This window comes from Nycticebus coucang, chromosome 18 (genome assembly GCF_027406575.1).
Source record: "Nycticebus coucang isolate mNycCou1 chromosome 18, mNycCou1.pri, whole genome shotgun sequence".
NCBI classification, from domain to species: Eukaryota; Metazoa; Chordata; class Mammalia; order Primates; family Lorisidae; genus Nycticebus; species Nycticebus coucang.
Window position 1 is genome coordinate 10096105 of NC_069797.1, and position 26925 is coordinate 10123029.

The 26925-nt window shown below is 44.8% G+C and overlaps 1 protein-coding gene across 4 annotated transcripts in view; it reads right to left on the bottom strand.

Annotated features, from left to right (window-relative positions):
• The window catches only part of SPECC1 (sperm antigen with calponin homology and coiled-coil domains 1), a 358846-nt gene that overhangs the window by 82782 nt on the left and 249139 nt on the right, over positions 1–26925 (bottom strand). For all 4 annotated transcript variants that reach the window (XM_053568570.1, XM_053568569.1, XM_053568568.1 and 1 more), the window contains 5 exons: positions 19605–19812; positions 16566–16639; positions 15862–16040; positions 3265–3410; positions 2037–2137 (listed from right to left, as the gene is read on the bottom strand). In XM_053568570.1, the coding sequence (XP_053424545.1) occupies positions 2037–2137; positions 3265–3410; positions 15862–16040; positions 16566–16639; positions 19605–19812 (708 nt within the window). The remainder of the gene's footprint in view (positions 1–2036; positions 2138–3264; positions 3411–15861; positions 16041–16565; positions 16640–19604; positions 19813–26925) is intronic.

The following is a 26925-nucleotide window of genomic DNA, read 5'->3' on the forward strand; positions in this document are numbered from 1 at the left end:
TTTTGCAGTTTTCGGCCAGGGCTGGGTTTGAACCCACCACCTCTGGTATATGGGACTGGCGCCCTACTCCTTTGAGCCACAGGACCACCCTAGATTGTGATTTTCTGATGAAATTCTCCATCTTGTCATTTGGGTTTTTTTTTTGACTAAATTAATCTGAGCTGTTTTAAAGTCCATGTCTAATAATAGCTATCTCTGGACCTCTTGTGTCTATTTCTAGTGCCTTTTTTATCTTGGTTTTTCATCATTTGGGATTTTCTACTTGTATGCCTGGTATATATTTTTTTCTTTTACTTTATGACCCTGTATTTGAAAAAATACATATATAATTTGAAATTCTAGATGATGTAATATTCCTCCAGAGAGTATTTATTGCTGCTTCTAGAAGGTAGTTAAGATAGGGGAAGATTACTTAAATCCAAACCCATGTTTCTATGGATTTTAAGTCTAAAAAAATAAAAGGCTTCTTGAAGATATTAAGGGATATTTTAATAATCTAATAATCTAATTTTAAAGCAGGAAACAAAACCCCTTAAAGTTATAAAGGAAAACACTGCACACAAAAATGTAAACTTTCTCTTAAGCAAAAGATAATTATAAACAAACATAAAAGATAACAAAGAAAATACCATACATACGAAAACAAAGCATCACATGTCAAGATGTCCTACAAGTAGAAAGAAGACCAATACCTCAAAAGAAAAATGGGCTAAGTATGTAAGTGTTCAGAAACACATACACAAAATATATACATGGCCTATAGACACATGGCCAAGTGCCCACCCTTACCGACACCATTCATTTATTCAATCCTCAAAATTTACAGTGTCAAACTTCTGAGAAAACAGCATTTTATAGACTGTGAGTGGGACGGTAAATTGAAGGGCAATGTGCCTATCAAGGTTTTCAACTTTCCAGGACACCACAAATCCTATCCCTTGTCTAGCAACAAATCTGTGGCAGATCTCTGGACTCACGCACTCAACTCCCTCCTAGTCTCTCTGTAGGGTGACATACTAGATTATACGAGACTAGAAAGCTACAGGGTCTATATGCCAAACTCCCTTACAGCCTGTAGCTCCCATCAGACAGGCCCCTTGCAGACCTGGCTGCACATAGGAGTGGGAGGGGCCCTTCTGCAGCTCCGACAGGCACCTGTGGCCGTGAGGCATTTGCTGTTCTGTGGAGGGGAGTCGAGGTTCCAGTGTCTGTGCCCACAGCTTTCTGGATGATATGAGGCAGGGCCCAGACACATGTCCTGCCGGATGGATTACACGTGTTGCAGCATGAACCTGAGCCAATCTAGAGCTGGACAGAAATAGTAGGCCTTGGCAATTGGCTAGACAAAGCCTTCCTGATTTCTCACGGAAATAAAAGCTCCTTTAATGGGCCACCTTTGAGATGTTCTAGGAACCTTTCCTGAAAAATATGTGCAGACTAGAGACTTTTCCTCCAGCCCTTCCAAGTTCTAAGTCTCCTGCATTAAATTCCTTTCTGCTTAACTATAGTGGTTCTGATATTTGCAAATGAAACTTAATGCAGCCTTATCCAGAAACAGATCCTGACATGGTCAAAATGTGTACAAGGATCTTCACTGTATTGTTTTTGTAATAACTTAAATCTAAAACAACCTATTCATCAATAGAAGAGTGGCTAAATAAATCACCATATATTATACAGCCTTTAAAGTATGAGTTATTTCTCCAAATACTGACATTTAAAGATGTTCTTAACATATTCCTTCATTCATTCAACAAATATTTGTTGAACTTATACTATGATATGACTATGTGCGAGCCACTGTTCTAGATGAGACCTGTGATAGCGAGCAAAGTAAACAAAAATCTCTGCCCCCACAGAGCTTACATTCCAATGACGGAGAGAACTAAGCATCAGATTAATGTGTAGTGTGATGCAATTTATAAAAAAGACACATGCACTTTCTCTCTACACACACATTAATATGTGTAAAGAAAAACACCCAGAGGGACAGACAACAAACCACGAGAGTGGTTCTTTCTATGGCTTGTTACGACCTGCATTGGAGAGACAGCAGCCGCTGGGGCAGTCCTCACAGGTATTCCACTTAGCAGGCTTCTCGGGGTCTTATGAACAGAAATATTCTGTCCAGCTCCACCTGCCAAGAAAGGAAATTGGAACATTTATGCATTGTTCCAGTTCAGAATAGCAAATCATAGTCCTTGATGTTGTCATGTTTGTGACTTGAGAACTGTACTGAGATGTTCAGTGTAACATTTCCTCTATGGGCCTTTCCCCCCCTGGACTAGAGTTGTATTGGGGGAGAGAGAAGGAAGGAGTGAGTTGCGTGAAGGTAGGTCTTTGATGTAGGAAAACCAGGAAAATAGAATATATATATATAATGAAGTACCAATGAGGGGGAAAAACAGGGAAGTTCTTGTACGAACTTTAGTCTCAATCCATTTCCTATCTCCAAAGAGTAACTCACTGAGCTTTCACAGATTTCAACATGTGGGGTTATCTAATTCAGCTGCAAATGATTTCAGCAGAGATAACCAGGCGCGTTCTAGGATAAGCTCTTATCACAGTTTCCCCAAACCATGGCACCTGTGGTCAAGACAGGGGAGACCCTATCATTGTGGGTGACACTCTGTTTCCCCTACTTACTCTATTGATGTGTGCACAGTACAGGGATAAAGTACAGATGTGCGTTTTTCTCATATATGTAGATAAGCACAACTGAAGGGGAACCAAGAGTCAGCTAGGTATTTCCAGGAAAAGCTGGGAATGCACGGGGGTCAGGAGTGACAGATCAGCACAGGTGGTCACATGAGAGCCCAAGAAGAAGGCAGCCGAGCAGCACCTGGCAGAATGTGATGCCCGGGGGTCCCAACAGAGGGCCTGAGCAGGGTTGACGCCTCGTTTCCCTGGAGACAAGGCATCTGGTGAGTCTGCTAATTCCCATGAGATGGGAAGAAAGCAAAGAGTAGCGACCTGAACTTAATGGTTGTAAGAGGAGGAAAAGGAAGGTGGCAAGGAAGGACTGGAGGGAGGAGGAGATGGATAGAGAGGAGGTATGTTTGTGTCACCTGTGGGCCAGAGTCTCTCTTGTTGCTTCCCTGCAGCCCCAGCCAGGCTCCTGAGTACTGTGGCTGCATACGTGTGGTCTAGAGAAAGCCCGGGTGGTTGTGTCAACTTGGCGTGTTGTGAAGTAGAGACAGGCTTGACGTGTTGGGCTAAGGTTAGACTTTGGAGCTTTGCTTATGGGCAAGAATGAGTAAATACCTGGGCGGCCCAAGTCAAATGACTTGATAAGTGACTTAACGGTGGCTGCAGACTCTGAAGGCGTCGGAGATGTTCTGTTAATGTGGACACCATGCCACCGACCAGGAGCATCAACCTCGGAGGACTCTGGCTCTTCATCCATAGCTCTGCACGGTAAAGAGCAAATCAGGTTGGAAAGGTAGAGGCTGTGCCCATGGGGGGAAAAGACACAGATGGAGCCATAGATGCAGAGAAAATAAACAAAGCTGGAAGGAGGACACTAAATTTAAAATCCTGTTTTCTGGATCAGCTTTGCATCTTTAGGGAGTAACACAAGTACTGCTCTCAATTTTCAAGAGATTTTATTTAAGGAAATAGCCAGAAATAATATATACAGGGTGGCCATAAAGTTTGTGTATTATTTTAAAATTGCACACGAACTTTATGGCTGCCCTGTATATAGAATATCTAGACATTCGCTCTAAGTAAAAAACATGTGTGGCTGTTCTGTAAATTGCAAACCAAAATGTTACTTGTCATAAATATTTGGTTTGCTATCTATGGTGTCTGTCAACATGTGCTCCAAACCCCAAGCATAATACAGAAGTGGGAAAGATGAAATCTCATGACTCTCCTACAGGTAGAATTTCAGACGTGATTTAAGTTCCACTGATCAGAAAGACTCGGGCAAGATCTGGAGAGGGCCCTGAGTTGGGAAGCGAGGGAGGGCACAGGGCACTTGCTGTGCTGAGTGGACTGCAGCAGAGATGGCAGCTTTCCAGTTGGGCCAGCACCTTCCTGATTTTTAGGCTCCTTTGGTCATCCAGTTCAGCACTGGAACTTTGGGAGCTGCTCCTGGAAGCTCAGCCCTCCCAACATTCTGCAGGCCAGTTCACAGCTTTCCACCCAAGCTGAGCAGGGTGTGCTCCATTGCATGCAACAGAATCCTGACCCACGCCCCTCTGCACAGTCACTGTCCTATAAAATAAACGGCAGTTCTGAATTCGGCAGGACGTTCACTCTCACCCAAACTTCCTGGTCTGCTCCTCTTCGTGCAGTTTCTAAACTCAAGCACAGACTCATGGAAAGTCTGTTAGGACAGACCATCTGACTCAGTCCTCTCCTGCAAGGCTTCCTCGTCTAGGGGACTTCAGCATGACATTTAATCTCCCTGTGAATGAGCCAAGACAAGAACTCCCAATCTTCTGATTGCTAAATCACTGTTCTTTTTATTATATCAGATTGCCGAGGTTGTTTTGCAAGATGACTGATTTATGAGAATAGTTCAAACAGAATGTTTCTAGAAGTATATTTTCATAAGGTCAGGGAAAGTTTAAAATATTTATTTACTTATCTTTTTGAAATTAATCTAGCTACTCACAAGCTTCTGAGGTTGAATTTACTTGTCCTAATTCTCACGCTTTCTTCTATCGCTCTGTAATCAGCATGAGTAGAAAAAATTTCAGTGAAACAGAACTTAAAACACTTAAACCACACTGCCCTACATTTTTGATTCCACAGGCCCTCGCTGTGAGTCGAAATAAAATCAGAAAGCTGAAAACTTCTTCAGAAGAAACTATCAAACATTTCACAATTTGTAGGGGGATGGGTTTAAAAACATTTTTTGTAGCTTTATGGAAAAGAATCGGTTAACATTTATTTCCCTTTGTGTTACAAGCAGTATGAAGTAGGAGAACAGGTGGTAATATGCAGAAAGAGAATCAATCAGGTCAGGTCTGAGCAGAAAAGAAGACTTCTGTCCCAGAAGTTTTCCAGAGGGTCACCAGCAAACGGTGTGGGCCACCTTATTTGTCCGGTTATGTGACTTGGCATCAAAAGGCCTCTGGGGAAGATCATTTTAAAGAACTCATTTTCATTTCATTCTTTGGTAATTTTTTTTTTTAAATTTTATTTATTTATTTATTTATTGTAGAGAAATGTATCTCATTTTATCGCCCTCGGTAGAGTGCCGTGGCATCACACAGCTCACAGCAACCTCCAACTCCTGGGCGTAAGCGATTCTCTTGCTTCAGCCTCCTGAGTAGCTGGGACTACAGGCACCCGCCACAACGCCCGGCTATTTTTTGGTTTGCAGTTCAGCCGGGGCCGGGTTTGAACCTGCCACCCTCGGTATATGGGACCGGTGCCTTACCGACTGAGCCACAGGCGCCGCCCATTCTTTGGTAATTTTATATGAATAAAATGATGAATCCTACATTCTACAGGGGTATTCCATGTCATTATCTAAGTTTCTCTGTGCTTCAAAATATCAAATGATTAACAGATTCATTTAAACTTCATAGGAAAATAGCAAGCACAAGGAACCCACTCCTGGCACCTCTGCCTCCGGATACCCAAAGACAATCCTCAGACGCAGTCTGCTTGGCTAGAACAGTATGAGTCATATGAGAAAACCCTGCATTATTAAGCAGATGAGAGAAATACCCACTCCATACCCACCGTGTTATGTAACAGTGACTTGTGTGTGCACGTAGGAAGGAGTCTCAAAACAAAGCCTGGATTGAAAAACCACAGAATACGGTTATTAAGAATACTGTTGGGGGCGGCGCCTGTGGCTCAAAGGAGTAGGGCACCGGCCCCATATACCGGAGGTGTGGGTTGAAACCCAGCCCCAGCCAAAAACTGAGAGGAAAAAAACAAAAACAAACAAACAAAAAAACCCCCCAAGAATACTGTTGGTTTTATCTATATATACCTCGCTCATAAATAAGCTTGAAATTCCTTACACCAGCCTGTCATCAAATTATTTGAGATCAACTAGTAACAGCCCCAGGAATAAATGAAGTATGACATTTACTCTGTTTTCTGTAAAGGATATTAAGAGATATTTACAGATACAGCCAGATATATCTTTTTTTTTTTTTAATTGTTGGGGATTCACTGATAGCCAGATATATCTTAGCAAATTCACTGAATAAGGAGAAAACTGCAAGGTAATATACTACTGGTTAAACATTTGTTTAAGTCCAGCTATCACCTCCATCTAGGGCTAATGTTAGGTTCTCTTTTTTTTTTTTTTTGTAGAGACAGAGTCTCACTTTATGGCCCTCGGTAGAGTGCCGTGGCCTCACACAGCTCACAGCAACCTCCAACTCCTGGGCTTAAGCGATTCTCTTGCCTCAGCCTCCCAAGTAGCTGGGACTACAGGCGCCTTATGTTAGGTTCTCAACTCAGCTCATAATATGAAAATCTATTATACACAGTCAAATAAGCCTTGAAAATTGTTTAAGTTACCCAAAAGCACAGCTTAGATGGTTCTGGTATACAAACGTATGCACCATTTTTCAGTGAGTTGGTTTTCCCTGCAGCATTTAACAGTTTGCTCTTTCATCTCAGATGAAATAAATGTTGTATATTTAGGGGCCACATTTAAAACAATAAAAATTATGCATATTTTTCACCTGTTCCCAACACAGGAAACTATAATAATAATAATTTCATCAAAATAAATGTGACTCCACTGTATATGGCGGGCACTGCACCATGTGTCTTAAAAACATCATCTAATTTAATTTTCCATAACCCCCCCCATATATTATTATCCCCTATTTTAGAGGAAAATTTGACAAAGGTCACATGGCCTACAAATGGTGACCCTGGGATACAAATCCAACTTCGCCTGGTCATGCCTTTCCATACAGCATGAGTATCCTGTGTGAGGCATATTATCTAAGAAAAAATCCTACCAATATTTATTTCAGTGTTCTTATGCAATAATCTGCTCTTACAAGGGGGCAACCCAACCTGAGAATGACAGCTGGTGGCCAGATGCTGGTATGTGAACACACGGTGGGTGACACACGAGTGGGTGGCGTCCCCACGGGCCACAGCAAGACGCACGGCCCCCCTCACTGATGCCACCTCACTTGCGTGTTTTGTTACAATTTAAACATATAGACAGATACATGTCTGTAATTACTTTTTCCTTTAACATTTTTATTTCATCTTTGTAATTTGTTGATTTCCTCGTTTGGTTACTAAATAGTCTCCAAATATTGGTGATTATCTACAGCATTTACTTTGTCAACACGTGACTTGGAGTTGTCATCTATTTTGCTCCAAGCACAAGTGAACTCTTGTACATAATGATTTTCCAAGGACTCAAAGGTTAACTCTTTTGTGGGAGACAGTGCATCATCTGACTGCCACCTCCACAACTGGCAGTTACTATTTGTAAAGAGGACAGGTCACACGGACCTCAGGCTCACACCTTGCCGGGCTCTTTCCTGACAAAATGAATGGAACCCCGCTCTGCCTGGCCTTACAGGTTCATTCCCGCCACCACCCCCTCCGCCAGCTTGTGGAATGCATGCCCTGCTCCCCGAGGTTCTGTTCCTTTCAAGTCCTGCCTCTGCCTTTGCTCATTCTGTACCCTTACCTGGAATGCAATTTTCTCTAAATATTTCTCGTTTTGCACAAATCTAAAAAAAGTTTGTCACTGTGATGTGGGACAGAAACTATAACGCACCGTGTCTCTCAGGTGTCAAACAGTATCTTCTGAATTTTACTCTCAAATTTCAATGTAAGTGCATATAACAACAAAAACAAACAGGATGTCAATTTGAACACAAGTACCTTAATCTACAAATCACAACTGAAAAAAATCAAAGAAACAAAGGTAAAAATCTTGCAGCCGGGTACTATGTATCAATTGCACAACTTAGACTTTGAAGGATTCCTGCTACAGAGAGAGCAGTGGGGGAAATGACCAAAAAATGCCAAGGGCTTTCCCCAGTTCCCTCCCAAAGACAATGGGGACGTGGGAAAGCCCCACTAATGTCCCACACTGGAGGCCCTGAGAGCACGTAGCACCAGGGGCAGCAGTGACAAGGGCGGGGCAGGAAGAGCTGCAGTGAGGGTCTGAAATGGACCACTGGCCAAGCAGAGGTGGACCAGGCAGCTGGCTCTGCACTGCAGTCCCACCAAACAGGAACGACAGGAATAATGAATTTCCTCCACTACTTGCTCTGCACCTAATGCGGACGGACCTCAGAGCCTCCCTCTAGTTTAAGATATGAGCAGATTCTAGGCATCACCAGGCAAAGTGGGAGGGTGTGAGGAGAGCCTGTCTGCACTGACCTTGAGCACATGAGGCCCTGATGCCCTCTGATCTAGACAAGATCAAGTGATGAGCAGAAACAAGCCCTGATCCAGGAAGATACTTCACAGCGGAAAATGAAGAGAACAGCAGCCCTCAAGGGAGAACACGGATTTGTAAATACATAGCAGGAGACAGAATTAGACACTGGATAGCACCTACGGTAAAATTCAATAAAATAGAAAAAAATATAGGAAAGATGACACTTTATTTATTTTTTTGAGACAGAGTGTCAAGCTGTCACCCTGGGTAGAGTGCCGTTGCATCATAGCTCACAGCAATCTCCAACTCTTGGGCTCAAGTGATTCCCTTGCCTCAGTTTTTCTATTTTTAGTAGAGACGGGGTCTCACTTTTGTTCAGGCTGGTCTAGAACTCATTAGCTCAGGCAATCCACCTGCCTTAGCCTCTCAGAGTGCGTGGATTACAGGTGTGAGCCACCATGCCTGGTCGAAAGCTGATAATTTAAAAACTGGATTTAAAAGTATATATATATAAGCAATCTAATGATTCCATTAAAATCTTTTAAAGTAGAACTAATTAAAAAGAAAAAGAAACAAAGTCTCTCTGAATCTAGATGAAAATAGACAATGTAAAGAAGAGATTTCAATTCCAGGGAAAGAATGGTTTTGGTATTAAATGCTGCTGGCTTCACTGCCTATCTATCTGGAAGAAAAAGAGCCACATCTAAAAGAAAAAGGTGTATATTCTAATGTAGTAAACATACTTTTTTTTTTTTTTTTTTTTTGGTTTTTGGCCAGGGGCTGGGTTTGAACCCACCACCTCTGGCATATGGGACTGGCACCCTACTCCTTGAGCCACAGGGGCCACCCCAGTAATCATACTTTTAAAACACAACTACATGTAGTATAAGACTACATAAATAAAGACTGCTATTAAAGCGCTATCTGTACAGAAAAAATACCTAGAAAATATAACGTTGGTGTGCCCTATGATCCCAGGGCACACCCCAAAGGCCGTCTGTGATACAGCCAGTAAAACAGGCAAGCACAGAGTACGGTGTAGCATATAATCCCATTTATATATATATATATGAAATAGAAAATGAACCCTACATATATTTATATGAATAAAGAAGAATGTACACATTATTAACACTGATTACCTTATGAGGTGGTATCAAAGGGGGAGGCAGATTAATATTTCTCTTCATACATCACCATTTTGTTGCCAGTATTACTAAATATCACTCCATAGTTAAGAAAAAATCAAATATAGTAAATCACCAAACTATTTTTAAATTTCAGTAAGACAAATCTAGACTTCAAAGTCCATATACTTCAAAATTTATATTTTCTGATACCCTGGAGTTTTGCTTTAAAAATTAATTTATGCAAAATCAGTGGTTTTGCTCCATGCCCTCTTTTTTTTTTTTTTAATGACATTAAAAAACTGCAATCATATTCCAACATCCTATCTGGAACTTATGAAGTCCAGCTTGTTTCTACCTCAAAATTCTAGGTATGTGACATGGCTTTCAAGTTCTGAAACTATATTCTTGAAAAATTTTAGAACAAAGTAACATAAAGGCCCTGAAGAGACGCAGCCAGGGGTTAAAGATCAAGCAACAGACTCTTTTACATAACGATGTATTTATTTAGTGCTCCATAAAGACTTACAGGTAAAAATACTCAACAGTAAAAACAGATCAAAATACAGGGTAGGAGCACAGCTGCACCTTTAAGTGGAGGTTGCATTTTTCTCATTGTTCATGTTTGAAAACACCCAGCAAATGAATTTTACATCATTGTAACACTTCTCAATCCAAGGTAAAGAGCTCCTAGAATATAAACTTCAATTCTACTCGGACAATTCTGCCAAATGTCGGAATTATTTTTACACAGAAGATACCGACATCTCTTCTTTGTCACGCCAAGCTAAATTTTTCTAGTGATTCTCTGCTATCCAGTTTGGTATTCTAAAACGTCTTCCTGAGTTTAAAGAGCTTTCCTGTTCCTAATTTTCCTTTTATTTAATGTTACGCACTAATGCTGTCTACTCTTCTGGAAGAGGTGTCGGCAGCCCTGCGCTGTACACACTCTGAACTAGCAACTCACATGGCTGCTGTGGGTTTTTGCCTGATGGAGGCTGCTCAACTGGGCACAGATCTTCACATACATATGTACTTCCAAAAGTTTAGAATCACATTTTCAATTCTGGGTCACTTGGAATCGTACACTTCTGCATTAAAAGTCTAAGTTTCCAGGGTAAGTTTTATCCATGAGGCTTCTGTTGTCACTGTGGTTCAGCATTGTCACCATGCGGACTGATCAGGTACATCCTTTATCATCAACCAAACATCTGTTCACGGTGAACCCAACAAAGATTCTGGAAATCAAACCCAAGCTTGTGGTGGCTTGTCTCAGATGAGGTAATGAAGTCAGACCCCAGCTCGAAAAGGCTTGATAAAGACTTGATACAAGAAAGCAGCACTTTAACTTCTGTGGGATAAGGCATCATGCACACGGCTTCCTGTTTTGCCTGAAATGATGTGAATTCCAAGATTATCGGATACAATTTAAAAGGAAGCATAGAAATAAATGCCCAGGAGTAAGACACAGCAGGAACTGTGCTCCTCAGCAGCCCGCATCTGCTATGCCACAGCTCTCTCTCAACATGCTAGTTGCGTATACTTTTTTTCCGTAAGACTTATATTTTGTTTTTTCAAAACAACTTCATTTTATTCTCCAAATAAAAGACTGATGAATCTTCTGAGAGGAAAACAAAAGAGGGAAGGATCATCTTTGATCATGCAGAGACTTGACTGCAACGATTGTGTGTGAAACAGGGAATGTTATAAGGAGACAGCTGGGCTCTTTTATAAAGAGGTAATTTCTCCTCTACACATTCCCCCTTTCACATAGTAATGGCTGTAGTTTCCAATCATGGCAAGGGCTGGGCTGTCTTTCTTCCACCAAATGCTCTGTTAGCTGACAGAGACCATGGAGCTGTGGAAATAGAAATGGGAGGGAGAGGCTGGTAAAGGAGTTACTTAAGGCAACACGATCTTAGTTTACAAACACAAAAGTTAACTGCTTACACTGTCCCACAGGGAAAGCTAATATCTGGAATCGGGCCAAAGTATTTTCATTTTTACTGCTCTAATTTTGGGGAAGCCAAAGGTTTTCAGACAGAGAAAATGCCTGAGACTTCAAACGCCTTTCCAGAACTTCTCTAGCAAAGTATGGAGCTGGCAGATGAGACGCCCAGGACAGACACTGGGCCATCCAAAAATCTACAAGGAGGCACACCTTTCCCACTACTGTCAAGGGGAAAAAAACGTCTTTTTCTTTTATTATTGCAGCCTAAAAATCCTAAAGGCCTAAGGGAAATTTATGTCCACACATTTCAAAGCAAGTCTGTAAAGACCAGGGTTGGGAGCGGGGAGGCATACAGAGCTGTTTAGAACTAGAGACTATGCAACTAATGTCATGAATATAATTTAAACTATGAAAAAAAAAAAAGTAGCATGGGAGCAAACAGTATGCTTGCTGGAGTAAGAGGATATGAGAGGCCCAGTCACTGAGGGCCAAATAAAATGGCACAGGCCTGCGACAGTTGCTGTAGGTGTTAACGTGAGGTCTTTACAGAAACTGCTTGGGAACCCCAGGCAGCCTGGCCCCTCCACCTGGGTCAGGGGCTCAGTGCCAAAGTCTGTGCGGCAGGAGTGCTGGGGAAGATGTTAGTGACCCAAGAAGCTCTGGGTCCAGCATCTACCGGGCCCCTCTCTGCAGCAGCCACGAACACCTGCTGGGCGCTGTGGGCATGAGAGCCACCCAACACCACAAAGGGCGCACAGGCACACACGCTGACGCCAGGTTGACACAGACGTGCACACACGGGTTAGAAGCCAATTCCAGTAGCGTCTGCGTGAGAAACGCCGCCATGCTGCTCACTCCTGGGAGGTGACAACGCAAGAAACCGGTGGACTCTTCGAACATGTTTGGATCTCAAGACATTGTTTCAGAAATTAGTGTAGTTAATTAGCCACAGATGTTAAGTGTTGTCAACAATCTCTTTTTAAGATGTTTTCCAGGATGCTTGTTTTTTTTTTTAGAGACAGAGTCTTACTTTGTCACCCTAGGTAGAATGCTGTGGCGTCACAGCAGCAACCTCCAGCTCCTGGGCTTAGACGATTCTCTTGCCTCAGCCTCCTGAGTAGCTGGGACTACAGGCGCCCACCACAACACCGGCTATTTTTTGTTGCAGTTTGGCCGGGTTTGAACCCGCCACCCTAAGTATATGGAGCTGGCGCCCTACCCACTGAGCCACAGGTGTCACCCCCGGATGCTTTTTGGTGTTTTATGATAAACACAGTTAAGAATCAGGTTAGTTGCCCTGAAAGTAATGGCATTTGGTGTTTCAGAACAAGCGAAATCAAGGCGAGGTCTGTTCCTGCCCCTGCGTGGAGGAGAAGGCTGTGTCTCGCTGCGTGTCAGCCCCTGCGCGAGGGAGGAGCCTGTGTCACGCTGCGTGTCCGCAGTCTTTCTTTAGAAAGGCCGCACGTGTTGAGCTGCTGCCTTTTCTCTGTAACTGCTGGGCTCCAGGACTCAGCTTTTCAGGAAAAAGATCTTTTCATTTCAAAGCCTTTCTTTCAACTGTCCAAAACTGGAGGAAGCTGGAGTTAAGACAGTTATCCATTTTCCTTTCATCCATTAGTTTATATGTATCTGTGTGTCTGGTAAAAGACTTTGTTTTTTTTTTAAAGCACAAAATGAAGTTTACTGCGGAAGATAAAGATAGGTTTACAGAACAAGAGCAAGATACAGGTTTGCAGAGCAAGACACGTTTGCCACAGATGAAGAAGAGGCCCCCTTGTTCTAACAAAAAGGTTGAACCAGACTATTTCATAAAAAACACATCAGCTTGTTCAAATTTCTGGAAGAGAATGATCAGGTCCACAATCCATAGCTAAGATAGGGAGATGCCTGCGCAAGAGGGGCTCAGGATGTACCAGCAAGATGGGGAGGCCGGCACTCGAAGGTCACCTAACCAACTAGTCAGAGAGCGGCACAGCTTAAAAAGACCATGGAAAGTGCCCATTCCTACCTCTTCTTTCAGAAGAAGGAGGCGGGGCTGGGAAGGGGACATGCCAGCCATGGCAAAGCTAAAGCTAAAGCACAGGCTTCATTCCCCATAGATCGTAAGGTCAGTTATCCTGACCCTGAAATAAAAACATCTTTGAAAACCTAACAGGACTGGAGCTCATTCATGAGTTGAAGAAAATTACACTTGTTTTAGTTATTGAGTTCTGGTAGTAAATGATAATCTGTATTCCTATCCAGGCAATTCATTTGCCATCTACGTGGCAATAACAATCCCTCAAATGCCCATGTGTGCAAAGTTAATTCTAGGTCAGGGTGCATTTTAGATGCTCTTACCTTCTCTCAGATGTACTGGGAGGACCTCATCAGAGAATGTTCTGCAAGTTCTTTGGCTGTGGCCGAACCAATAGTGACTTTTGAGTTCTTAGTAGATGACTCTCAAAGTCATAGTGAGTCTCAGTCAAGAACTCATGCAGCCCAGATGGGTACCCTGGGCAGCTTCCGGAGCTTTGAGAGTGTGAGCTGGTTTCAGTTCTTGCTCACGTGGAAGGTTCAGGAGGCAGCTGAGCCATCAGCAAGTCAGCTCTTTAGAGGGGGCAACTTGCCAGAGGAGTCCAACATCAGACAAGCACTGCCGCGCACTGGCAGCGTCTGACATCCCGCCAAACGCCGGGACAGGCAAGAATCAAAACCCTCTCAGGCCTAATTTTAGTACCATGTCATGTTTTCATTTCATCAGTGTCAGTTCTAAACTTTTGAAATGTTTTGTGAGAAAAGATTAAACTGCTGAACTAGGGAGGTAGGTTTGCAAATCACTGGAAAATCAAAAAAAGAAACATTCTGTGTTAAAAAAAAAAAAAGTGACCTAAAATTTGAAGACGTAGGATATAGCGCACAGAGTCCTAGGCTGTCAGGACACACACAGAGATTTCCTGGAGATCAGGGCTCAATTCGTATAGTCTGGCCTGTATCTTAGAATGTACGTAAGAAATACAACATCTCCTAGGAGAATCTGTTTAGGGCCACTACAGAAACTCGGGACCTGTCTTTTATCATGTATTGTTAAAATAACATATATATGAAACAACGTGAGTTATGACTTGAGTCCTCTTCTGAAGACATTTAATATGGAAACAAGACAGAGAAAAAACAAAAGCGACACAAAAGCAAACAGAAGGACCTCACGGTCACTCCAACAGGGAACACGGTGAAATTACTTTCTCCTTCTGCCTTCACTTAAAACTCACATGCTTTGGTGGGCAGGGTGGATATGTGACTACAGAGTAGGGACAGTGCTGGGCGTGGTGGTCACACCTGCTGTCCCTGCTGCATGGGGGGCTGAGGTCGAGGATCACTTGAGCCCCGGAGCTGAGTCCAGCCTGGACAACACAGCAAGACCACCCCCAACTCTAGTCACTCAAAAAATAATAATAAATAAAATAATGATCTTGATTTTGAGCTTTCAAGAGGGAATCGTGGAACTAGTTACATGTCTGTCATTTTCTCTAGAGGCCATTTTATATACAAGTCATAAACAAAGAAATGAGGGATTAATTGGAACAGGATTGACAGGAGAATCAAAATAGAATTCTCAGAAGAAATCTATTCTTGCCAATGGAATTCATGATGACAGAACATCAGACCCAAAGGCTCAGAAGCAAGGCAACAACCCTGAAAAATGTGTGAAAATTAGGGTAAACTGTATGGAGCACAATTCAGAAACCACTAAATTTGATTTTTAAAGATTATATTTTGTATTTGAGAGACATTAGAAAATTTGAAACAATTTTCTAATATCTAAGACTCTCAAAGTGAAGGACCACTAATTCCTGATTGGGGAAAGATAACATCAGTTTAGTTAAAGGCTAAAATACTATTTATAATCTGGTCTGTAAAGCACTTACGTTTTAAATAAAAATGAACTTTGAGCTCAATCAGGAATACTTTCCTCTTACCTGTGGCTGTTAGGTGGAGGTTTCTGGGTTAATACATTGTGTGGTTCTCCTCAAGAGCAGAAGGGAACATCACACTTCAGTGAAATATATACTTTCCACCCGTGTTCTTTTTAATAAAATAGCCCAGGGCTGTTGCCAATAAGAGTCCTGTGTCTGGGCTGGTGAAAGTGAGTCCTGTACCTGGCTGGTGCTGCTATGTGGAAACCCCCAGACGTGGCTTCCATTCTTTACACCCGGGAGGAAACTTGGCTGGAGGGTTCTGCCTCCCCTTATGCTCAAGAAAGCTGTGACCAAGCCCTGGATGGAATGTTGCTCCTGGGGCAGTGGTGGGTGATCCTTGGAAAGAAACAGAACCTGGCACAGAGAGATGCAAAGCATTCTGTCCCACAAGGAAGCCCTGTGCACAGTGACGAGGTGAGAAGCCGAGCGCGAGCCGGGTGCCCATGGGATTCACGGAGGGTCAACCCTGTGCCCACCAACCTGCTGTGGCCCTGCATGTCCCCCAGTTCTTTCTGCAGCCTCGCGTTCTTCTCCTCCTCCTCCAGCAGCCTCCTCTTCACCAAGCGCAGCTCCTGCTGGGCCTCACACTTGATGTCATTGGCCACCACCACCGCCGTCTGCAGGTCTGCCTGGAACCGCCTCCACTCCTCTGTCTCCTCCTGAAAATGTCAGAGTCCCCCTGTGTCAGGTGCCTCGGGGCCATCACCAAGGAAGGATGGCCGGAAGGCACCTGCTTCAACTGTGTCTCACAACTAGGGAAAGGCACTGGTGGGAATCACACCTTCAGAGGCGTTATCAGAGTTCTCCATCCTAGAACTGAGCTGCTTTGATTTTACTTTCACCCAACAAGAATTTACGGTTTTAGGGCCCAAGCCATGGAAAAGTTCCAAGAGAAAGCAGGACAGAGAGTAACCCAGACCTAGGAGGGGTGACTTACAGGAAGATGGTAGCGAAGGCTCCTACCCATGGCACAGGCTCACGTCTCACCTTTATCTGCTTTGCAGCAAAGGCCCCTGCCCGCTGCCCTGGACCAGGGCTCACCCCCTGCATGGCCTGTGTTTTACCCACTGCCCTGGCCCACCTCTCATCCCCTGCCCTGGCCCACCTCTCGTCCCCTGCCCTGGCTCATATCTCACCCACCGTCCTGGCCCACCTCTCATCCCCAGCCCTGGCCCACGTCTCACCTTTATCTGCTTTGTCAGGGTCTTCAGTTGCCTCTCTAGGTCTGACTTCTGTTCCTCCAGCTTGATCACATTACCTAAAAAGATAAAAATTCATATAGCTGTTGGAAATGTCATGAGACCTTTGAGAGAAGGTGAGCTAGCTACCCAAATAATCCATTCATTCCATTATAAATGCAGTTTTTAGCTAGCACCTTGGAAACAGTGGACTGGAAGTAGGAGGTTCCTCCAAGTTAGAGAATGGGATGATTTGGAAAACTGATGGTGTATGTTTAGGTTATAGTCTCTGGAGACAGATTGTGCAACTATGTGGGAAGAGACCACTGTAGCTGCCCACACTTCCATACTACCCTAACCCTCTCGTTCTGAATGTCCCTCCTCGCTGTGGGGCACACAACACAGGAGATGGCTGGTCACTACTCCTGTGACTTCAAAACCAGTTTCCAAGTTTTGCTTTTTAATCAAAGTTAAGCCTCGGAACCACTCGTGACACTTTTCAGAGGCACAGATGTCCAGGCCGAGACTCCAGATGGTGTCTCGGTTTTTGGCTATATACAGAGAATGCCCCAGTACACTGAGGCCGGGGTCCCACAGTTCTGATGTCCTGTCTCGGATGGAATGGAGCAGCCGCTAGCAACTTTCAGGCTGAACAGTCAAGGTCTAGAACGCAGTCAGTTCTCACCATCCATGGTGGTCACATGCACACTAAACTAGCAAATGCTGAACTTTGCTCCCAGGAGAAAAACAGGGCTGGGTTCATGCCAGCATCCGTTAGCATTTTCATCAACCAGAAGGCCATTAGCATCACTTGCTGAGGTCCTTATCAAATAAGCTGGTCTCATCATTAGCAACCTGCTCGCCCCACTTCTCTCTCTGCCCAGCACCGAGACAGAATTTTAAAATTCTTCCACAGCCTCCAGACTGCACAGCCTGCCTGCAAAGTCAACGCTTCTCACACTTCAGGCCCTTCGTGAAACCTGCAGCCAGGAGCATCAGATGAGAAGGGTTTAATGTTTTCCTGACCCTGGGCAACGTGAACATAAATTTCTTCAGTTTTCGGCCTCACAGCATTGCTGCCCACCACTTTTTGAAACTGGCTGACATCTCATAAATCCAGGAATATAGTACCTACTTTTCCATCTTTCTCCTGCTTCATGACACACTACAGAAGTTATTACCGTACTCCTTGGGGCAGCCTGACACACACCATCAAACTCCCGGCTCCTTTCTCTGGGTGCTCCACACTGTTGATTCAGTAACACTGAACCCAGGCTCAGCAGCACGACCGCTCACAGTGAAGGGGGCTCCCCTAACACACGTATCTTCTCTGTCAGGTGTGTCGCAGCCTTCCTGTGCTGAGGGGTAGGAGAGCACTTCAGCCCCATGCTCAGGGGCCATTTTAAACAAGGGAATCACCAAAAGCGTGGCACTAAATAGACCATGAGAAAGACACGTGGCTCGAGCATGAGAACTGGACCGGGAGGCAGAGGATCTGTCTGACCTCAGTTGGGGACATATGTGCAGGACAACTGAACCTTTCCACTCGTCCATCTACATCCAAAAATGACAGCTAAAGCGCTGGGAGTATTGATTTCAGAGGTACAAATGAATGTTAGCAAGTGGGTGGATTCACAAACACGCAACCCGTCCACAGTGAGGATGGACGAACAGTGCAGGCTGGGGCCCCGCAGGCAGCTGACTGAGCTATTTCTAGCAACGGCAAGTGTGACTAAAAGCTTTGTACATTAAATCCTTTGTTAACAAAAGCAAAAGACACTACATGTGATAATTTGATAAAGCTTATTTGGACAAAGCAGGCAATGTTTAATTCATCTCTTTTACAAATTTCCCTCTTCAGAGCAAACAATGAGCTCACAAATAAGCTGTGTACCAATGTCCCTTCTGTGACTCTGGGGCTGGCATCCGTAAGTTGATATGCTACCCTCAGGGGGACACTCCCTGTTTCTTCCACTCTGCCCGCCCGTCAAGGACATCTCTCTATCCAGGAGAGCCAGGAGACGACACAGCGTCCTAACTGATGTCTGCAGCAGGCAATTTACTTGACCAGCTCTATGGGTAGGAAGAGTCTATACACTGACCTAGCCACAGCTAGTCTGTCCTGACGTGCGGCCTCCAAGCAGGTCAGGCTGCTGAGAGACAGAGCAGCAGTGTGGCCCCCGGGACATGCCCACACATTCAAAAAGCATTTGCTATCTGTGACAATCATCCAGTGCTCCGACTCGTCTTTTCTCTGTCATCCCATTTTTGACTCAGTTTAAGAGATTAATTTTTCGTTTCTTTCCTTTTTCTTTTTTGAGACAGAGTCTCACTCTGTAGCCCTGGGTAGAGTGCTGTGGTGTCACAGCTCAGAGCAACATCACACTCCTGGGCTCAAGTGATCCTCTTGTCTCACCCTCCCGAGTAGCTGGGACCACAGGCACCAGCCACCATGCCCAGCTAATTTTTCTATTTTCAGTAGAGACGGGGTCTCATTCTCGCTCAGGCTGGTCTTGAACTCCTGCGCTCAAGCAATCCACTCGCCTTGGCCTCCCCAAGTGCCAGAATTACAGGCATGAGCCACCATGCTCTGCCTGAGATTAATTTTTCTTAAATGCCATTCTTCCTGGGAGAGTACAGAACACTGAGAAGAGAGACTCTTCATAAACCCCAGCCAGTGAATCATTAAAAACCCTTCCCTGCAGTCAGGCATGGTGTCTCAGGCCTATAATCTCAGAACTCTGGGAGGCCAAGACAGGTGGATTGAGCGAGCTCAGGAGTTCAAGACCAGCCTGAGCAAGAGAGAGATCCCATCTCTACTGAAAATAGAAAAACTAGCCAGGTGTTGTGGCAGGTGCCTGTATCTCCAGCACCTGGTAAGGCTGAAGCAGGAGTTGAGTGCAAGAGTTTGAGGTTGCTGCAAGGGCACTCTACCCGGGGCGACAGGGTGAGACTCTCTTAATATCAAAAACAAACAAAAACCCAGCCCTTCCCCCTGTGACTGGCCCCTTGGGCACCTTCTCACGCCTGCTCTACTTCACTTACTCTCGAGCTCACTGATGAGTTGATTATTGTGCAGCTTGACGGCCCGGTGCTGTTCCACCTGGTCTTCCAACTCGAATATGGTTTCTTTCATGTCTTTTATCTCTGCATCGCTCTCTGATGCTTTCTCTTGCAGCTTGAGGCTAGTTCTGCTCAGCTGTTCTGCTTGATGATCACATATCTCCTTCAGGTAAGAATAATCCTTTTCCATCTAAAATAAAAGGAAGGTTCCCTGGTCAGTTTAATAAGAAAGGTCCCCACAGGCTTGGCGCCCATAGCACAGTGCTTACAGTGTCAGCCACACACACCGAGACTGGCAGGTTCGAATCCAGCCTGTGCCAGCTAAAACCAACAATGACAACTGCAACAAAAGTTGCAGGTGTTTGTGGTGGGCACCTGTAGTCCCAGCTACTGGGGAGGCTGAGGCAAGAGAATTGCTTAAGCCCAAGAGTTTGGTGCGGTGAGCTGTGATGGCATGGTACCCTACTGAGGGTGACATAGTGACACTGTCTCAATAAATAAATAAATAAACAAACAAATAAATAAATAAATAATAAAGGTCCCCACAAAGCAGCACTAGGTTTTGAGGCACAGGATGCCCTCTGTGTGTGTTGGTTCTTGCATTCTTAGCCTCATGATGTACGTTCCAAGTGGCTGGATTCTGTGCCCCATCCTACAAGTGGATACGGAAGCTCTGACTTTCCCCAGCTGTGGGGCAGAATGTGGCCCTGCCAGAGCGCCGCCTGTCCTGGCCGCCCAGCCGACATCTGCAGTGGCGCAGCGCCCTCTACTGGCCAGCGGCGAGCAGTGCCCTGAAACCCACCCATCTACAAACCTGCACACATGACAGGACACACGCCAAGTGGCAGAGAAGGTGACGGCCAATGCCAGAGGAAGGTGCCCATCACTGAAATTCGCATTTGCGGGAAACAGACTAGTGGCAAGCACCCTACATAATAAGATAACCGTGCACCCCAACAGATTTACCAGTAGTTAAATTTTGCAATATATGTGAAATGGTTTTTGCTTTTAACAAGCTTTGTTAAAGACTCAAGCTTCCCTCCCACCTAAAATTGGCATGTGGTCATTCCTTAACTGGTTTTGCACTTTTACTACATAGGTATGTGTCTGTGATTATAATATATATTATTGTTCTGGATGTTTTAAAACTTTCACACAAATTATTCTACACTATCCCGTGCTTTTGCAGTGTCCTATATTATGCTGCGTGGGATAATAGGGTGTTATGCTTTGTCATCCATGAGGCTGTGCTAACCATGCTGTGCAACTTGTTTTTAGCTGTTTCTGAGCGTTACCTTTACTGATAGACGCTGTGCTAGGTTGTTACACTGCTGCATATTTCACTATCTGAACATGTTAATTATTTTACTATGAAAATGCTTCAATCATGGTCCTTTTCTGCAGTCCTTTAATTAACATTACTAAACATCTGTATATTTACCAGGTAATCTACACCTACTAGTTTTCTAGATTTGGGGGACGGTCTTCACATGCAATCAATAATTTGTTTCCAATTGCATTTTATGTGCAAAACTCTGGCTGTAAGCTCCACGGGGACAGGGACCTTGCCTGCTTTACTGGCCACTGTACTGCAGTGTCTGCACAGTCACGCAGGAGGCACTTAATGATGGGTGAATGCATGAATGAACAAATACCTCAAGGCAGGCCTGCAGGGCCATTCACCTGGGAAGGAAGGAGGGAAACAGAACCAGAATGGCAAAGAGCCAGTGCCACACTACCTGTCTTACAGGCAAGCGCTGCTCTGTGAACCGTGCATGGCTCTGGATGGCAAAATAAAATACATCATCGCGGGCTGTGTGCTAGGGTCGGAAAGCTGCTACAACACATCAAAATGGCTAAGATGCACCCTCCGGGACCAGACCACCAGGGCTTAAATCCCAGTTCTACCAAATCTCTCAGCCTCAGTTTTCTCAGTTAAATGAAATAATACACTTAAGAGATTATCCCAGGGCCTGGCACATAGTAAATACTCAATAAAAATCATTCTCTCCTTTATCTTACCTTAGGATTATGTACACCATGCAGTAGAATCTCCCTAAGTTGACCACCAAGGGACTATAACCAACTGGTCAACGCACGGAGGTGGTCACCATAAGGAACCAGGCTTGCTGTATTGATGCGTGCACGTGGTGCATGTCGGTCTATGAAAATTAGGTCAACCCAAGAAAGTGGTCAGTGTAGGGAGGTGGTCAACTGTGGAGGTTCTACTGTAGGTCCATTTGACCAAGAAAATCACCATATTGGAAAAGACCAAAAGTCTTATATCTTAACCACAACTACTTTATAATAAGAGGATATGACTTTTAAGGAGAAAAGAAGCACTGCATTTAGACACTAGAAGGCTGATGTCTGAGGCCTTTGCAGAGCAGAACAGAAGGCAGCTTTTGAGTCTTGTCCCAGCTACTTGAGAGGCTGAGGCAAGAGCATCGCTTGAGCCCAAGAGTTTAAGGTTTCTGTGAGGTATGACGGCACAACACTCTACCAAGGGTGATAAAGTGAGACTCTTATCTCAAAAAAAAAAGAAAAGAAAATTGCTTACACCCAGTTTAAGGTTGCTGTGAGCTATGATGCCATAGCACTCTATCCAGGATGACGGAGTAAGATTCTGTCTCAAAAAAAAAAAAAGAAAGGAAGAAAGAAAAGAAAAGAAACAGGATCTGTGAAACTGAGTTATAAATGAACTTTGTAAACATGCTACTACTTCTTGGGGAGAGGGGAAGGAAAGCAGGTCCTTATGGCAGCAGAGGCCCTGGGGATGCTGCTGAATCTTAGCAGGTGTCATCACCCACACTTGTGAGACACTGAACTTGGGGAAAGTTCTCAGGTCAAGTCCCAGGTCAAGTTCCCCAGGAAACCCCTCGGGAGGTGTGCAAGCAAGAAGCTGACCGAGGGCTGCAGGGGGACCCACACCTGCAAAAGAATGAAGGAGGCATCAGCAAACTGCAAGGTTGTCACCACAAAAGCCCACTCATGCCACAGGAGCTCCACGCCCAGGACAGTCTTTGGCACTGTCCCAAGCAGAAGCAAGGGCCTGGGCCTTTATTCCACCCAGAGATTAGCCACCAGATGTGGCCACTGGGAAAGAAGGAGGCAGGCCCTGGGCAAGGCAGCTTTCCACAGAGGGCAAGACCTGGGTTGGGGGGACTCCCGCCAGGCACAGGCAGGGATTCTGCTCCCCAGCAGCAGGGGAGGGAGACATTGCTACATCCAAGGGTGCGGGGCTGGGGTGCACCCCACCATCTCGATTCAGTTCTCAGGGTGGACCCTAATCCTCATGGTTTGGCCACTAGTTTCGACCAAACTGAGTAAAGAGCTCTGCCAGCTACACGATGGACAAATGGACAAAGGAAATAAAGGTAGAGATCAACTAAGAACCAAGGTCTCATCCCACACAAACAGCCACGAGAACAGAGAAGGTACAACGAAGAGACCGGAAGACAGGATTATAGTTAACCTGGCAATATTGTCAATACATAAAGGCTGAATGCCGAGAATTCAGCACATGCTATGCCAGGACAGTGAGGCGTAAACATTTCAGCAGGTTCTCATGACAAAGAAAGTATCTTGGACAATTATGTCCTCTGAGACATCATTTAATCTTTCATTCAAATATTCACATACCAATAACATGATGGAGACATGGGCAGACATAGAATTAGGTCATTATAATAAATTCTGAGTAAGTTCCAGGTACATTAAAGTTCTGTTAGAAACCAGCGAAAGTGGAGAAGTGGCGTTATACATAAGAAGATCCTTGGCATGTAAAGTAGCAGTTCACTTGGCTTTTGACTAAATTGGTAACCATATTTTCTTTTCTTTTCTTTTTTTTTTGAGACAAGAGTCTTGCTATGTCACCCTTGGTAGAGTGCCGTAGCATGACAGTTCACAGCAACCTCCAACTCCTGGGCTCAAACGATTCTCCTGCCTCAGCCTCCCGAGTAGCTGGGACTACAGGCACCTGCCACAATGCCCAGCTATTTTTTGTTGCAGTTGTCGTTGTTGCTTAGCTGGCCTGGGCTGGGTTCAAACCTGTCAGCCTCGGTATATGTGGCTGGCGCTGTAACCACTGTGCTACGGGTGCCGAGCCAAGCTAACCATATTTTCTATTCAGTAAAATTATCTTGTATATTGTCTCAGAAGGAAAAGGGAAAGGAAAAAGAGAAGCAGGGAGGGAGGGAGGGTGAGAGAGAGGGAAGGACGGAGGGAGGAGAAGGAGAAATAGAAGAAAGAAAGGCAAGGCAGGCAGGAAGGCAGAAAAGGAAGGGAGGGAGGAAGGAGGGAGGACATCTCGAGTGCTTAAAAATAAAATAGATGCAGGGTGGCGCCTGTGGCTCAAGGAGTAGGGCACCAGCCCCATATACTGGGGGTGATGGGTTCAAGCCCAGCCCTGGCCAAAACCACAAAAAAAAAAAAAAAAAAAAAAAAAAGAAAGATGCAAGAGCAGAGAATGGTAGAAAGAGGTACAAATCTCCCCTACCCTCCTTCGATCATATCTCCTCCTCTCACACTATTGAGACTCTTCGTAAACCTCGGCAAATGTGAAATGCATCAGCAGAAGAACACCCTGGTTAGACACTTTTTACTGCTTTTACAGGTACTACAGGGGCGTAGGAAGCCCTCTTTGGTCTGGGAGGACAGGGACCTCCAGGGTGTCCTTTGTGGCTGGACTGGCAGGTGCTGACTGCAGCCTGGGCCTGCCGGCCAGGGTGTCCTTTGTGGCTCAGTGACACCTCTCCCTCCTCAGAGCTGCCCCACAGTCTATAACTCCATCTCAGAAGGGCACAACCACACACTCCACCACACCACACATGCTGGACATCTGCAGATGGACTGAAACACCTCTCCTGCACATCCGAACATCAAACCACCAACCCCGCTGAGCCAAATGTCCTTCCAACCCCAGTCCTCCCTCCTAACCCATTCCTAACCCTTCATCTTTGTCACCAATTGTAGCCAAAGTAATCTTTCTAAACTGTAATGTGATTCTGTAACTGTCAGACCAAAAGCACAAATGACAAAAGGGAAAAAAATTGGATTTCATAGAAATAAAAATTAAAACATTTGTGCCCCAAATTGTGTCATTATCAAGACAGTGAAAAGAAAACGCAGGAGAATGGGGGGAAATACTTCAACGCTACAAATATTTGTAATTTCCAAACTATAAATAAAGGATTTGCATCTAGAATATATAAAAAACTTTTGCAACTCAACAATAAGACACGTTATACAATTTTAAAATGGGCAAAGGATTTTTAAATACAGTAGAACCTCCACAGTTGACCACCTCCCTACATCGACCACCTCAAGTTGACCTGACTTTCATAGACAGGACATACACCATGTGTACTTATCAGTATAGAGGCCTAGTGCCTCATGGTGACCACCGCCGAATGGTGACCAGTTTGTTACAGTCCCTTGGGTGGTCAACTTCGAGGTTCTACTGTAGTTATTCCTCCACTGAACATATGCACGTGGCGAATGAGCACATTAAACGAATGCTTACCATCCTCAGTCACTGGGGAAATGACTGATGACATGGTCGGGGAAGCGCAAGTCAGAGCACAGAGCAGCCACACTGCCACACACCTGCGGGTGGCTCCGTGGGACCCACACACGCCAAAATACGGCCACTTTGAAAAAGTTTGGCAGCTCCTCAAAAAGCCCAACACAGAATTACCACACCACTTAGCAATTCCACTCTTAGGCAATATATTCAAGAGAAATGAAAACATATTCACACAAAAACCTGCACACATCAATAGCAACATCGTTCACAATGGACAAAAAGCAGAAATAACTCATCATTGACACAACAGATACAGAGAGTGTGGCCTACAGGGGACGCCAAGAGTGTGGGGCTGACCCCTGCTTCAACAGAAGTCCCTCGGAAGCGCCATGCTAAGTCAAAGGAGCAGGACAAAAAAGGCCACACTGAGTGTGACTCCAGGTCCACAAAACTTCCAGGACAGGCATGTCTGCAGAGCCCAGAGCACATTAGTGGTTGCCAGCCCCGGGGGTCATGCCAGGCATCACAGCGGACATGCAGGGTTTCTTTACGAGGTGACAGAAGTGTTCCAAATGGATTGTGGTGATGGTTGCCCCGGTGTGAAAATAACCAAGACCACTGACTTGTATACTTTGTGGGTATTATACTTCAATAAAGCTGTTATTTAAAAATTTTATTTCAGAGACTCCCACTACCTTGAGGATAAGACTCCAACTGCCTGACAGAGGCCTCCTCTGGCCACTCCCAGCGATCCCGGGTACACTCAGCAGTGACACCCCTGCACGCTCCCTCGCCCGCCAGGCTTTCGGGTCCCTGGACTTGCTGTTCCCTCTGGCTATATTCCCAAGGTCCCCATGCTGCCCATTTGCCTGGTTCATTAACTCCTACTTCCTTCAACACTCAGGTTAGAAATCCAACAGCCATTCTTGATGAATCAGCTTTTCACTGTGAATTTTCCACTGTTACCACAATCAAGTAGAATTGTCCAAATTCAACAGAGGCTTTCAGAGGTTGTTTCCTTCAAATCCAGGGGCTTTGGCTTTAGGACCATAGCAATGGCGTATCAGAGTCAGTTTTAAGGGCTTTTCAGTCTCTTCTTTGCATTCAGAGAGCCAGGAGGCTGTTTATGTCAGTGATGAAGAACACGAGCACTAAGGTTGAACCTAACTTGAGGCCTCACTTAATCACTTAGAATAACAATCATTCTCTGCCTATTTGTGCAGCAGAAAAAATACTAATGACAGAATCTATAGAAAGTTATGATGATTAAATGCGATTAAATAATCTAAAGGCTCTAAGAGTATCTGGCACAATACGAAGCACTAAAACATTAGCTATTGGGCAGGGCGCAACAGGATACCTGCCAGTAATCCCAGCACTCTGGGAGACCCAGGCAAGTGGATCGCCTCAGCTCACAAGTTTGAGACCAGCCTGAGCCAGAGGGAGACCCCTGTCTCTAAAAATAGTCAGGTCTTGCGGTGGGCACCCATAGTCCCAGCTACTCAGGAGGCTGAGGCAAGAGAATCACTTGAGCCCAAGAGTTTGAGACTGCTGTGAGTTATGACGCCACGGCACTCTACTGAGGGCAATAAAGTGAGACCCTATCTCAAAAAAAGAAATAAAATAAAATATTAACTGTTATTAAAATATGACAAATTTGGCTCGGCGCCTGTAGCTCAGTGACTAGGGTGCCAGCCACATACCCGGGAGCTGGTGGGTTTGAATCCAGCCCAGGCCTGCTGAACAACGACAACCAACCAAAAAATACCTGGGAGT